The sequence below is a fragment of the Mustela putorius genome, unplaced genomic scaffold, assembly GCF_011764305.1.
Source record: "Mustela putorius furo isolate JIRA1106 unplaced genomic scaffold, ASM1176430v1.1 tig00000743_pilon_pilon_pilon, whole genome shotgun sequence".
NCBI classification, from domain to species: Eukaryota; Metazoa; Chordata; class Mammalia; order Carnivora; family Mustelidae; genus Mustela; species Mustela putorius.
In genome coordinates this window covers 3,359,361-3,373,334 of record NW_025421464.1, presented here as the reverse complement: position 1 = coordinate 3,373,334, position 13,974 = coordinate 3,359,361, and the positions used below count along the sequence as shown (strand labels likewise).

The window sequence follows — 13,974 nt, the reverse complement described above, 5'->3', positions numbered from 1 at the left end:
GGGGCAGAGGGAGAGGGAGAGAGAGAATCCCAAGCAGGCTCCACGCCCAGTGCAGAGCCCGACACAGGGCTAGATCTCACGTAGGACCCTGAGATCATGACCTAAAGTGAAATCAAGAGTCAGATGTCTAACCAACTGAGCCACCCAGGTGCCCCCTATCATGAGTAATTTCAAAAACTGCTTTGGAAACTCCTGCTGCTGTCCTAAATCACCTCATAGTTTAGGGAACACTTACAGTAGATCCCCTATTTTTTTTTTTAATCCTGATGGCAACCCAGGAATAGCTAGGGCAATGTGCCCATTTTACAGATGAGGAAACTGGCGCTGAGAATTGTCCTCAAGGGGCTATAATTCAAGGCTACACTACACATTTTGGTTATACTGGTATACTGTTTGTTCTCAAATGTGAACCTGCATAAAAATCATCTAGCATTGCGGGGTGGGGTGGGTAGGGGACTGATGGTGAAAACAGAGATTCCTGAGCACTTAGAAATTCTAAATTGGCAAGGATGGGTGGACCCAAAGTTAATGAGTGCCCAGGTGATTCTGAAGCTGGTTGCTGAGGCCTCCTTTTAAAGACCTAGGGCCTCCATGCTGTACTCTGGGTAGCCTCAGCCACTAGTCTGTTCCTTTCCTAACCTTTCTCAGCACCTGTTCTGGGTGAGACCAGTGTTGGGAGGAGGCCCTGTTGGAGTTCCCAGTCTGGTAGGAGAGGCAGATGGAGCAATTGAATGTGTGGTCAGTGTTGGAACAGAGGCAGCCTTGAGCAATGGAGGAAGTGAGTAATTACGACCCCCTGGAGGGCTTTCTGGAGGAAGTCATGTTTATTCTTGCCCTAGGGATATGATCCTTGTTTGTGTATTAGCTTCTTTTTCCTTATTTATTTTTTTATTTTTTTCCCTGTGGATCATCCCCACCAGATGGCAGGCAAGTTCATAGAAATGATCAAGTCTCACATCTCTGCCCTCAGAGCTGGCACAAGGTCTGGCACAGAGAGGACAATATTGGTCAAATCAGCTGACCTGAGCAATGAGAAATGGCTGACGGAGAGGTCCCAGGGCCTCGGGATTAAATGCATTTTCATGCTCAGCACCCTCACCTCCTCCCTTTGTGAGTTCTAACATGGAGTTAATGGTGGAAATTCCAAACATTTGTTATCTCTGTTCCTCTTTTCACTAAACCGAGCTCTTCAAAGTCTGAACTAAGAATGGGGCACAGAGCAGGCTCTCAAAACGTTTGCTGAATAAATGGGTGAATGAATGAGTTCAAGCAGATGCTGTGCATTGACTATTGAAGAGATTCCAGCTAAAAGGAGGCTTACAGGAAAGCCCCACGCTGTATTGGGCCAGATGTCCCTCCCCACTTCCTAGCAGTCCCCTTCTGCTCAGGCTCGGGGGCAGAGGGACAAGGCAGGTGCAGGATTTGAAAGTAAACGGTATAGGTGGGGCAAGTTGAGGATGGGAGCGGCAGCTGGGGCTTTGGAGGTGGGGCTGAACTTAGAAAAGAGGAAGGGCAGTTTCTAACGATCCGAACTGAGGTTGTTGGGGCTACAGGTGGCGGAGTCTAGGGGTGAGGTCTGCGTATGGTGTGAAGTGCAGAACGGACCCTCTGCCCTAAAGGTCTCCACATATCAGCAGGATGCGGTGCGTCGGGGTGGGAGCGGGGCCACCACGCCTCGGGTAGGGACAGTCCCGGCTGGGGGCGGGGAGTGCGAAATCGCTTGGCACCGCCCCGACAAAGCCTGCGCGCGCCCGGTGCAGCGATTGGCCGCGCCTCCTCGCGCCGACGCCCCGACCCGCCCACTGCCGCCGGTTCGGCGCGCTGCAGCCAATGGGCCCCGTCGCCGTCGCCTACGTCACAGCCCGGACAGCCAATGGTGAGAGCGTTCGGCGGCTCGTGGCTCTTTCGCGGCAAAAAGGATTTGGCGCGTAAAAGTGGCCGGGACTTTGCAGGCAGCGGCGGCCGGGGGCGGAGCGGGATCGAGCCCTCGCCGCGGCCTGCCGCCATGGGCCCGCGCCGCCGCCGCCGCCTGCCACCCGGGCCGCGCGGGCCGTGAGCGCCATGGCCGTGGCCGGGGCCCCCGCAGGCGGCCCATGCGCGCCGGCGCTGGAGGCCCTGCTCGGGGCCGGCGCGCTGCGGCTGCTCGACTCCTCGCAGATCGTCATCATCTCCACCGCGCAGGACGCCAGCGCCCCGCCGGCCCCCGCCGCGCCAGCTGCCGGCCCCCGCGACCCCGACCTGCTGCTCTTCGCCACGCCGCAGGCGCCCCGGCCCACACCCAGCGCGCCGCGCCCTGCGCTCGGCCGCCCGCCGGTACGGACAGCAGGGACCTCGGGCCGAGTGCGCGTCGGGACCCCTTTGCAGACCCAGGCGGGGCGCGGTTTTGGGCCCGGAGACAACGGGGGCGCGGGAGGGGGGGTTGGCCGAAGCTCCCGGGCTGGGCGGGACCGAGCCTGGGTGGGGCCTCCAGGCCCCGCCCCGGGGTGCGGGGTGACCTCGGGCCAGTCCCTGTTTGCTCCTCTGCGGCGGGCCTCAGCTTCCCAGAGCCGCTTGAGGGTCAGAATCAGTGGTAATAATGGCCCACGTGTATTCAGTTGGCGTTGCATGCATGCCAGGTCTCTGGCAGACTTGGAGCCAGCTAAAACTCACAACCATGCTGTGAGCTCAGTGTTGTCACTGTGCCCATCTGAACTGAGGCCCAGAGGGGAAGTGACTTGCCCCCGGTCATACGGCTGCAAGTGGTGGGGCTGGGATTTGAACTGAGGCCTGCTAGCTCCAGACCAGAACTCGTGGCAGGGTAGTGGGGATGGCTCCTTGGGGAGGTGAAGAGGGGGTGTCCTGGTGCCAGACTGTTGAAGAGTCATTGAGGAGACCCTCGTTCCTCCCTAGAGCCTCCACTGCCAGGTGCAGGCCTGGGCCTCTGGGCCTCTGGGGACAGGCCTCCTGGCTGGGAGGCCTTCTCTGCAGGGGCGGGGTGGCTGGGCCAGCTGCTGATCCCCTCCCTCTGCCTGTCCTTCCATCTGCCACCCTCCACCCTCACAGGCCCTGGTTGCCATGGAGCCTCATTAATCAGGCAGGCAGACCCCTAGGCCCCCAGGGAAGTACTGGGTGGGCTGGGCCTCTGGGAGCTGGAGTGGAGGCCCCCAGTGCCAGGAGAGTAAACATCCCAGGGAGATGGCTTGATAAAGTGTTCCCTGAGCAGCAAGAGGCTCAAGAGCAATTGGGACTGGGGAGCGGGGGAGCCCAAAAAGAGGTTGCTGAATTACAGGGGAGAAGGGTGCAGAGGCCTGAAGCTTGGACCCGTGGGCTGCAGGACTGGGTGTGGAGACCAGTTTGACTGGCAGAGCCTGTGGGTGAAGGTGGGGCATGGAAGGCTGGCAGGGGGCAGGGGGCCAGGCCAGCCAGGCAGGATGGGGTCTCAGCAGGGGGCTTGGAGCGAGTGGGAGGGGTGAGGCAGAGCCAGGGCAAGGAGGTGGAAGCTGTCCAACTGCTTATGGGGGCCTGGGTGGCAGCTGGTCCCTGAGGCATCCCGGCAAGTCTCTCCTAACTCCCTTGGCCCCTCGCCCAGTGCTGCCTTCCTTCCGGAATCACCAAGATGTTAATAACAATAGGAGCCACCATTGTTTTGAGCCTGTTTTGTGTGTCAGGCTGTGTGCCAAGCACTTCATCCAGTTAACTCTCAACATCCATCCCCTTTTACAGAGAGGGAAGCTGAGACCCAGGGATGGTAGGTCGTTCAGCTAGTGAAATGGAGGGACCAATCCAGACTTCCTGAGTGGTTAACCAATTAGCCATGGGGATGCTTTGCCCCCTGGAGATGCTAATAGAGGTTGAAGGAAGTTCAGGGACCCTTCTGATGGGTGAAGGGAAGAGGATTGTACCAAGGGGCAGGTCACCTATATTCCGGTGGCCTTTCTGTGCAGGTGCCAGCCTGGGGCCTGGACCTGCAAACTGAGTACTTAGCAGACCCCCAGGGCTGTAGAGGCTGAGCTCCAGGCTCTGAGGGACTGCCAGAGACTGGGCTGAGGACACGTGCTCCACCCCACCCTCAGCGGATTTAGGGGCTGCCCTGTAGGCCCGAGCATTCCATTCATTCAATTGTTGAGTTAGTGAACGCCCAAGAGGTACTAGACAGGCACTTAAGGAGCCTGTGCCCTCACAGCACTGAAGCACTAGTAGCCATTTTCTCCCAAGGTGGGGGGATGTGTGGGGAGGGTGGTGAGGGTGGCACCATGCTGGAGCTGAAGTCGCAGAAACATGGGCCTAGCACTGGCGCCCTCCACCACTGTCCCCTCTTGTACCTCTGGGTAGCCACTGGCCAATGCAGCTGTGACCTCTGACCTTCTGCACTGGCATTGGTTTGGGGCAGTCTTTGAAGCCAGCCACGGGTTCAGCTTCAGCATCAGTGAGCATTCATTGAGCACCTCTTGCATACACAAGTTTCTGAACAATTCAGCTGTTTCTTCTGGCCCTTCCCATCCACTTCTTTCCTGTTGTCATGGCTGTTAAAAAACAAGTTAAATAGGGGCGCCTGGGTGGCTCAGTGGGTTAAAGCCTCTGCCTTCTGCTCAGGTCAGGATCCCAGGGTGCTGGGATTGAGCCCTGCATCGGGCTCTCTGCTCAGCAGGGAGCCTCCTTCCCTTCTTCTCTCTCTGGCTGCCTCTCTGCCTACTTGTGATCTGTCTGTCAAATAAATAAAAAATCTTAAAAGAAAAATAAGTTAAATATAATAGACATTTACTATACAAAAAGAGTTAAGAGACTAAGTTAGATGCCAACCCATCCATTTTTCCTTCTGCTTTCTTTTCCTAAGCCTGTTTTTTTTTTAAGGTGGTTGTGACCATTTTCTTTTTCTTAAGTTTTAGAAATTGTAGTTTTCCCTTTATTTCTATGTTTAAACAGTGGGTCATCCACCCTTGATAAGATACCATAACAGTCCCCATGGTGGTCCCCACCCACACACCCTCCGGAGTTTACTCCTAGAATGGATTCTAAAATACGGAAAACTAAACCAGAGAAGATGTTTCATGAGATTTTTTTAATCCCAAAAAGGGATCCAATCAATGCATGGCCCTCTAACAATGTTTTTCTTGTCATTGTCTTTGAGTGGATTCTGTGTCACTCTCCCTCGAGCCTTGACAGCTACATGGTATTCCAGGGGCCAGACAAGCCACACTTTTTTGGGGCTCCCCTTCCACAGATGGTTGGTGGAGTGGTCCAGATTTTTTCGCCAGCATTCTGTGTGTCTTCAGCTTTGCCTTTCTTTCTTTCTTTTTTTCTTTTTCTTTCTTTTTTTTTTTTTTTAAAGATTTTATTTATTTGACAGACAGAGATCACGAGAAGGCAGTTCAGCTCTGCCTTTTTAGGCTTCTGTGCCAAGCTGTCTGGAGAGCAGTGGCAGAAATGGACATCTGCTTGAGCCCTTGCTTCAGGGTGTGGCACTGACCTGGCTTCAGGGTGGGCAGGGGTCTGAGGAACGGGGAGAAGAGGAGGGGTGCTGTTGGCAGGTGCACATTAGGTTCTGGCCCAAGGGACAAGGCTGGCGTCGGGGGCTGGCTTCTGGACTAGGCAGCAGGAAGGCAGGGCACGTGGCAGATAGGAACATGGGCTCTGTGCCAGCCTGTTAGGGCTCACCTCCTGGCCCTTGCTCTCACCAAACGATCTTTCTGAGGTGCAGGCCCCTGGGGAAGGGAAGGTCATCACGGCATCTGTTGCAAGGTCTGGACAGAGGGTTTGATGACTGAATGCGGGGAACGCTCAGTGCACAAAAGGCACTCGGCCTGTGTGAGTGCTTCTACCCCCCGGGATGCCTGAGGGCACCCATGAGCCTGCAAACATGCTAGTTAGCGCCTGGCCCCACAGCGGACGGTGAGGATTCAGGCCCGGCGCCTGCCTCTGAGGGGTCACTGTCTTCTGGGTGAGACAGACGCGTCTCCGGAAATTTGTAGGAAGAGATAATGTGGGCAAAGCTTGGTTTTGATGCACTTTGGCAGGAGAAGAGGCCCGGTCATTGCGGCATCAGAAGGACCAAAGTAATGGCTGAGGTGCCTGCCCACAGAGGTGGGTAGAATCCGTGTGAAGAGGAGGGAGGGGGGTGAGGGTTCTTCTGGGAGGGAAGCCCCGTGGGCTGAAGCTTGGAGGCAGAGGTTTGTGGGAAAACCCCTCTCAGCAGAAGTTGACGCGGAGAAGTGGCAGGAGGGTCCTAGGCTGGAGAGGGACAGATGGAGGTGGGGAGGAGACTGACTGGTGATGGGATTTCTTGGCAACCAGATGTGATGAGGGCATGGCTGCCTTAAAGAGGTTCGAGCTCAGGAAACCCTGTGGGTGAGGGAGGGGCAGGTTTGGCTGGTGTGAGTCAGGATGGGCCTGAGATCCCTGTGGGACTCTGGGGGCAATCTCTGTCCTCCAGTGTATGTGACTAAATCTGAGAGCGTTCTGGATGGGAATCTTGGTTCAGCCGCTTCCTGGCCATCTGACCTTGGGCCTTTCTGGACTTCAGTTACTTTATTTGTAAAATGGAATCATGATTATTATTATCTTTAAAGATTTTATGTATTTATTTGACAGAGAGCACCAGAGCTCAGAAGCAGGGGGAGCAGCAGAGGGAGAGGGAGAAGCAGACGCCCCCTGAGCAGGGAGCCCTATGCGGGGCTCGATCCCAGGACCTAAGCTGAAGGCAAATGCCCAACCGACTGAGGCACCCAGGCGCCTCGAAACAGAGCCATTATTGTGCTGCTAACCCATAGGACAGAATGAATTAACACGTGCAAATCATTTGGTGAGCACTAACGGCCACCATGTTCACAGAAACCAGAGAGGAGGTGGCTTGCCCAAGGGACCTGGAGCCAGATGACTTAAAACAACAAGCACTTAACTAATACAACACTGTGTGTTAATGATACTACAATTGAAATTAAAAACTTAATTAAAATAACACCCCAGTAACAAACGTTCATTATCGTACAGACTTGGTGGGGCAGGAATTCAGAGGAGGCTTAGCTTAGTCCTTCTGGCTCAGGATCTGAGGTTGGAGGACTTGTTTCTAAGACTCACACTGCTACTGGAGGAGGCCTCAGTGCCTTGCCACTTGGGCCTGTGGGACATGGCCGCGGCTCTCCCCAGGACAAGTGGTCCAGTGTAGGAAGGAAGAAGGAAGCTCCAGCGCGTCTCTGACCCAGTCCAAGAGGCGACTTGTCATCACCCCCATCACACTGCTCCTTGGAAGCAAGTTACCAGATCTGGCCCATACTTAAGGCGAAAAGAATTAGGCCCCATTTTTTTGAAAAGAAGAGTATCAAGAAATTTGTTGACCTCTTTTATTTTATTTTAAAATTGTTATTTATTTGACAGAGAGAGACAGTGAGAGAAAGAACACAACAGAGGGAGAGGGAGAAGCAGGCTTCCCGCTGAGCAGGGAGCTCCATCCCAGGACCGTGGGATCATGACCTAAACCCAAGGCAGACGCTTAACGCCTGAGCCACCCAGGCGCCCCTGCAAACCTCTTTTAAAACTACCGCCGGGGCCAACTGGGCTCAGTTGGCTGGGCAACTGCCTTCAGCTCAGGTCATGGTCCTGGAGTTCCCAGGATCGAGTCCCACATCCAGCTCCCTGCTCAGCGGGGAGTCTGCTTCTCCTTCTGACCCTCCCCTTCTCATGCCCTTTCTCTCTCATTCTCTCTCAAATAAATAAATAAAATCTTAAAAAAAAAAAAAAAATAAAACCACCACAGACACCAGGGAAGTAGTGGCAGAGCTAGAACTCCTGTTGAGTGACCTGTTCCTTGTGGTAGGACTGTGTCCCCTGGGAGCTCCCCGACCCTCACGGAGGCAGCCTACTACACAGAGTGGGGCACGGGTGGCCCAGGAGCACCAAGCTCTGAGCCAGGTCTCCTGAGGCCTCACTCCTAATTCTTGGGCATCTTCCCATTGTTTCTGCCGCAGGTAAAGCGGAGGTTGGACCTGGAAACAGACCATCAGTACCTGGCTGAGAGCAGCGGGCCGGCCCGGGGCAGAGGTCGCCACCCAGGAAAAGGTACCCACAGAGCTTGGGCTGCAGCAGGCCCTCTGACAGGGCCCAAGTTGGGGGTGTGGATGGACAAACACTCTGGCAAAGTAAGCTCCGGTCTGTGAGGCCTGGCCCTGAGCCAGACCTCTGGGGGCCCCCAAGGGGCAGCTGGAGTGGCTGCCTGGCATGGCTTCCGCAGGCCCTGGGGGGTGGGGAGTTCCCCAGCCAGAAGAGGAATGTCGTATGGTTGGCAGGCAGCAGCCCCAGGCCCTCCCTGTTGGCTTCGCCAAGGGGTAGGTGCCATCTGCCCATCCCCCGCATCTTCCTGCCCTGCCTGGAAGGCTTGCCTGGCTGGGTGTGGGGGTGGTGCTGAGGCGCCCTCCGTGCCTGGACCCCCAGGTGTGAAATCCCCAGGGGAGAAGTCACGCTATGAGACCTCGCTGAATCTGACCACGAAGCGCTTCCTGGAGCTGCTGAGCCGCTCAGCTGATGGCGTTGTTGATCTGAACTGGGCAGCCGAGGTGCTGAAGGTGCAGAAACGGCGCATCTATGACATCACCAATGTCCTCGAGGGCATCCAGCTCATTGCCAAGAAGTCCAAGAACCACATCCAGTGGCTGTAGGTACCAGCCACTCGGGAGGGCAGGCGGAGGCTGGGGCCCGGGGCCGGGCCAGCGTGCAGGAGCTGATGGTGATCACCACCGTGGCCGTCCGCATCCTGGCATCCTCCTGTCTAGCTGGGGAAACCACGGCTTGGGGGGGGAGGTGGCTTCCCTGAGGAAAGTCCGCAGATGCTACACCTGCAGCCCCGTGCGCCGTCCTGTATTTCTTCGCCTGGCGAGCCACCGTCCATATCAGGATGAAGAACATGTCCAGCACCACAGAAAGTTCCCTGGGCTCCTTCCCAGTTGCCCACCCCTCCTACCCTAGGTGATGGCCGTTCTGCCTTCTCTTGCCGTCAGTGGGATTGTCTAACACAACTGTTTGGTTCTTGTTAGTTCTTGTTTTGTTTTTCCCCTCTTAACCCCCTTCACTGGCCATGCTAGTCCCCTCTCTGGGACACCTCTTTTTTAGATTTTGGTGGATCATTCCCTTCTGCATCATTTTTCTTTTCTTTTTACTTGATGGCATGTCCTGGAAGTGCATCCGTGTCTGTACATCTGATACGTTCTCGTCCTTTTATATGATCTTACAGTTTTCCGTGGCATGCCTATGCCCTATGCCATCATCTACCTCTCATGCCCCCTGGAAGGGACATGTTGGTATTTACAGCCGTCCAGGCCCAAATTCAGACCCCTGCTAGGCTGACTTGGAGCCCAGCTTCCGCTCTCTGCTGTTTCTCAGCCGGGGCGCCAGACCCAGAGAGGGATGAAGGCTTGCTTGGGCCTCCCAGGATGGGCAGCAGCAGACTGGGTGCGGAGGGTTAGGGCTCCCGGGTTGGGAGCTGCAGACCCTCCCTTTGCTGCCTGCAGAGGCAGCCACGCGGCAGTGGGGATCGGCGGGCGGCTGGAAGGCCTGACCCAGGACCTGCGGCAGCTCCAGGAGAGTGAGCGACAGCTGGACCACCTGATCCATCTCTGCACCACCCAACTGAGGCTGCTCTCTGAGGACGCCGACAGCCAGCGATATCCTTGGACTGTCAGGGGCACTGGCCAGGGATGGGCAGGACCGTTGGGTGCGGCCCCATCCAAGTGGGACTAGGGAGGCGACCCCGGGCCCTGAATTCAGGACGGGGCTCTGGCTTTGGTTGCCAGTTCTGGGCTGAGCGCTTCCTTGGTGTTAGGCTGGACGAGTTACAGAGCCCCTCTGAGCCTCAGCTTCATCTGCAAGAGGGGAAAGTAGTCAGTGCCCAAACTGCACAGATTAAAATGAGAAAAATTAGTACCGGCAGCAGCAAACATTTATTTAGTAGTGATTTTGTCCATGGGGGTAGTAGCTTCAAGGTCAGAGATCTAAGTTCTTACTTATCTTTTTTTTTTTTTTTTTTAAGATTTTATTTATTTATTTGACAGAGAGAGATCACAAGTAGGCAGAGAGGAAGGCAGAGAGAGAGGAGGAAGCAGGCTCCCCGCTGAGCAGAGAGCCCGATGCGGGACTCCATCCCAGGACCCTGAGATCATGACCTGAGCCGAAGGCAGCGGCTTAACCCACTGAGCCACCCAGGCGCCCACTCATCTTTCATTCACAAAAATAGAAGCTTTTTTTAAAAAAAGATTTTATTTATTTACTTGATAGACAGAGATCACAAGTAGGCAGAGAGGAGGAAGCAGGCTCCCTGCTGAGCAGAGAGCCCGATGTGGGGCTCGATCCCAGGACCCTGGGATCATGACCTGAGCCGAAGGCAGAGGCTTTAACCCACTAAGCCACCCAGGTGCCCCCAAAATAGAAGCTTTTTATTTAAGATTTTATTTTTAGGTAATGCTACACCCAACATGAGGCTTGAACTCACAACTCCGGGACCAAGAGACTCATGTTCCACTGACTAAGCCAACCAGGCACCCCCTAGAAACACTATTTTAAAATAAGTGTTCTTCTCTTTGCTTTTATTTTTTTTTAGTAAATAGCCAAATCACGTGGGGGGTTTTTTTGTTTTTTGTTTTTTAAGATTTTATTTCCGAGGAGGGGAGAGAGAGCACGCATGCGCATGAGAGGGTATAAGAGCAGGGGGAGGGAAAAGCAGACTCCCCGCTGAGCAGGGAGTCCCATATGGGGCTCAATCCCAGGACCCAGAGATCATGACCTGAGCCGAAGGCAGATGCTTAACTGACTGAGCCATCTAGGCACTCCGCAAATTCTGTTTATCAGTTTTAAAGACAACCACCAAGTGACACCAAGATCATGGGTCAGAATAAATGCTCAGCAGCAGGCGTGGAGTTGTGTTAAGTAACCTACATCAAATTACTACAGGAAGCCAACATTACCTTGGGATTAGGTGGGTGGAATGATGTCATTGTACAGATGTGGAAACTGAGGCTCAAGGTGTGAGACTCAAGCACCAACTGTGTGCCAGGCCCTGGGGTGGGGTATGAAGAGGACAGGACAGACTAAGTAGGTATGAGGTATGGATTCTTATGAACTCTCTGGGTGGGTGAGCCCAGAGGTCAAAGGTCATATGGTCCTTGACTCCACCAACCCTGGCCTACGTGACCTGCCAGGACCTTCGTAGTATTGCAGACCCTGCAGAGCAGATGGTCATGGTGATCAAGGCCCCTCCCGAGACCCAGCTCCAAGCCGTAGACTCCTCAGAGGTGAGACCTAGGGCTCCAGACCTGCCCAGGACAGGCTGGGTGGGGTTGGCGGTCCGCTGAGCCTCCATTGACCCTGCCCGCTGCCTCCACCCAGACCTTTCAGATCTCCCTTAAGAGCAAACAAGGCCCCATTGACGTTTTCCTGTGCCCTGAGGAGAGTGCAGGCGGGATCAGCCCTGGGAAGACCCCATCCCAGGGGACAGCTTCTGGGGAGGAGGACAGGGCAGTTGACCCTGCCACCACAGTGCCACCGCCATCATCTCCCCCCTCGTCCCCTGCTGCGGATCCCAGCCAGTCCCTGCTCAGCCTGGAGCAAGGTGGGTGAAGGGTGGGTGGGTGCGGTGGGTCAGTGTCCCTCTCCCAGTGGGGTGGGCAGGCACGAGAGCCCCCTCTGCCCTCCCCGCCCTCCCTGCGGGCCGTCCCTGGCCTGTGATGCTCCCCCATCTCCCCAGAGCCTCTGCTTTCCCGGATGGGTGGCCTGCGGGCCCCTGTGGACGAGGACCGCCTGTCCCCGCTGGTGGCGGCCGACTCGCTCCTGGAACATGTACGGGAGGACTTCTCCGGCCTCCTCCCTGAGGAGTTCATCAGCCTGTCCCCCCCCCATGAGGCCCTCGACTACCACTTTGGCCTTGAGGAGGGTGAGGGCATCAGAGACCTCTTCGACTGTGACTTTGGGGACCTTACCCCTCTGGATTTCTGACGGGGCTCGGGGGGACCAGGGCCTCCGGAGATGCCCACCCTGTCTTTGCAGTCCTGGAGCCCCCTGCCCCTGGCCGTCCTCCCAGCCTGATTGGAAACGTTTAATTTATACCCCTCTCCCCTATCTCCAGAAGCTTCTAGCTCTGGAGTCTGGCTACTGCCAGGAGGCTGAGCAAGCCAGGAAGGGAAGGATTCTGTTTGTGGTGTGTATGTGCATGCACCTGGCACCCAACATGTGTGTCCGCGGGGTGAGTGGTGTGTGAGCATGTGTGTGTGCATGTACCGGGGAATGAAGGTGAACACATCTGTGCGTGCACTGAAAACACGCCCCAGTGTGTCCACGTGTGTGTGCATGAGTCCATGTGTGCGCGTGGTGGGGGCTCTAACTGCACTTTTGGTCTCCTTGCTCCAGGGGCCCCACGAGGCCCAGGGTGGCCACCTGCCCCCAGAAACCTGCGTGCTGACCAGGCCAGGTGGCGAGGCCTTGGCTTGCTTGTTTGCAGGACAGCGAGAGCACTTCTGTCGTCTTAAAGGTTTTTCTGATTGAAGCTTTAATGGAGCGTTATTTATTTATCAAGGCCTCTTTGGCAAGCTTGGGGCACCAGCAAAGGGTAGGAGGGATGTGGGACCGATGCCCCAACCCCTTATACCCCTGAGCGGGGCAGGGGTCCCTGAGCTGTTCTTTGCCCTACTCCGAAGGAGCTGAGGCCCGAGCGGTTTATTTATTGGGAAAGTGAGGGAGGGAGACAGACTGACTGACTGACAGCCATGGGTGGATCAAGGGGGTGGTCCCTCCCCAGGGGGGTCACTGCAGGGCCCCAACTTCCCCCCAGGATGGATGTGAGATGGGAAAGGTGAGTGGGGGACCTTCACTGACAGGGTGGGCAGAAGCGGTGGGTGAAGGGTGCCACTAGCCCAGACCACGGGGCCCCTCTGCCCCACTTGTTGCTCTGCCCCCTCCTCCAATCTGCACTTTGATTTGCCTTCCTAACCGCTCTGTTCCCTCCTGCTTTGGTTTTAATAAATATTTTGATGGTGTTTGGGCTGGGTTTTGGGACTATGTGCTGGGAGCAGACCTGGGGGTGGGAGAGGTCTGGGTTGCTGAGGAAATGCCCCTTGTCTACTTCTCTCCCAGCCCCTGCTTGGTGTCATTTAATTTGAGCTTCGTAGCCACAAGAAAGGCTTCCTCACTATTTTTGTCCTAACTTAAAAACTGATTCAGTGAGGTAGTAAGTGAACTCCTCTCCTCTCCCAAAGTGGCCAGAGAGGCCACTCTGAATGCTGTGTTCCTTCCAGATGTTTCTGGGCATTTGTAAACCTGCAACAAACAATTACAACAGGATGATTCTGTGTCAGGTTCTTTTAGGTTCTGAGTACACATGTCCTCTCCTGGGGCTCTCAGCCGAAGGAGACTTATTAGACAAATGAGTAAATCAGAGGGCTTCCTCTAAGGGGTGGTGCTTGAGCTGAGAGCTGTGGGATAGAGTTAATGGAGGAGGAAAATATGAACACACCTAGCAAGACAGTGTGGGCAAAGGCCCTGGGGCAGGAGGGAGCAGGGCACAGAGGACCTGAAAGAAGCCTGTTTGGAGTCCTGGGGCCAGAGTGGAGAGAAGTTTAGACTCACTGGTGAGTCAGAGATAGCAGTGACATATCCTGTTTTTTATTTTGAAAGTTCCCTTTGGGGGCTGTGTGGAAGATGAATTGAAGAAGGGCCAGGATGGCAGAGGGGAGGGGAAAGAGGGCTGAACTGAGTTTGAAAGCGGAGGGGAAGGGTTGGGAGCCAGTCCACACTGACCTGTTCAGCCCCTCGGTGAGCTTTCTCTGAGCCAGTTCCTATTTTAAGCCCTTAACAGTCAGTAGGTGAGTCCCCACAATAATCCCTTATGGCCTCAGGTCTCACCCACAGGGTGTCATTCCATTGTACCGCAGTTTGCTCTGCTGACCCGACAGTGGCTGGGATCTGCCCTTAGTGGGCATATGGTGCGACCCCCATCCTTCTGTTCCCGGCTGTGTAGTCCTC

General features: G+C 55.5%; 1 protein-coding gene across 2 annotated transcripts; it reads left to right on the top strand.

Annotated features, from left to right (window-relative positions):
* Positions 1 to 1,926: 1,926 nt before the first annotated feature.
* On the top strand, positions 1,927 to 12,989 carry E2F1 (E2F transcription factor 1). 2 transcript variants are annotated; one of them, XM_045084083.1, is made up of 8 exons: positions 1,927 to 2,313; positions 7,941 to 8,031; positions 8,404 to 8,623; positions 9,477 to 9,629; positions 11,138 to 11,252; positions 11,347 to 11,569; positions 11,705 to 11,890; positions 12,364 to 12,989. In XM_045084083.1, exons 1-8 carry the CDS (start codon positions 2,062 to 2,064, stop codon positions 12,480 to 12,482), a joined length of 1,359 nt encoding a protein of 452 aa, XP_044940018.1. In that variant the 5' UTR covers positions 1,927 to 2,061; the 3' UTR covers positions 12,483 to 12,989. The 2 variants fall into 2 exon arrangements, with proteins under 2 accessions (XP_044940018.1, XP_044940019.1); XM_045084084.1 differs by having other exon boundaries at positions 1,928 to 2,313; positions 11,705 to 12,989.
* The last annotated feature ends 985 nt before the right edge of the window (positions 12,990 to 13,974 follow it).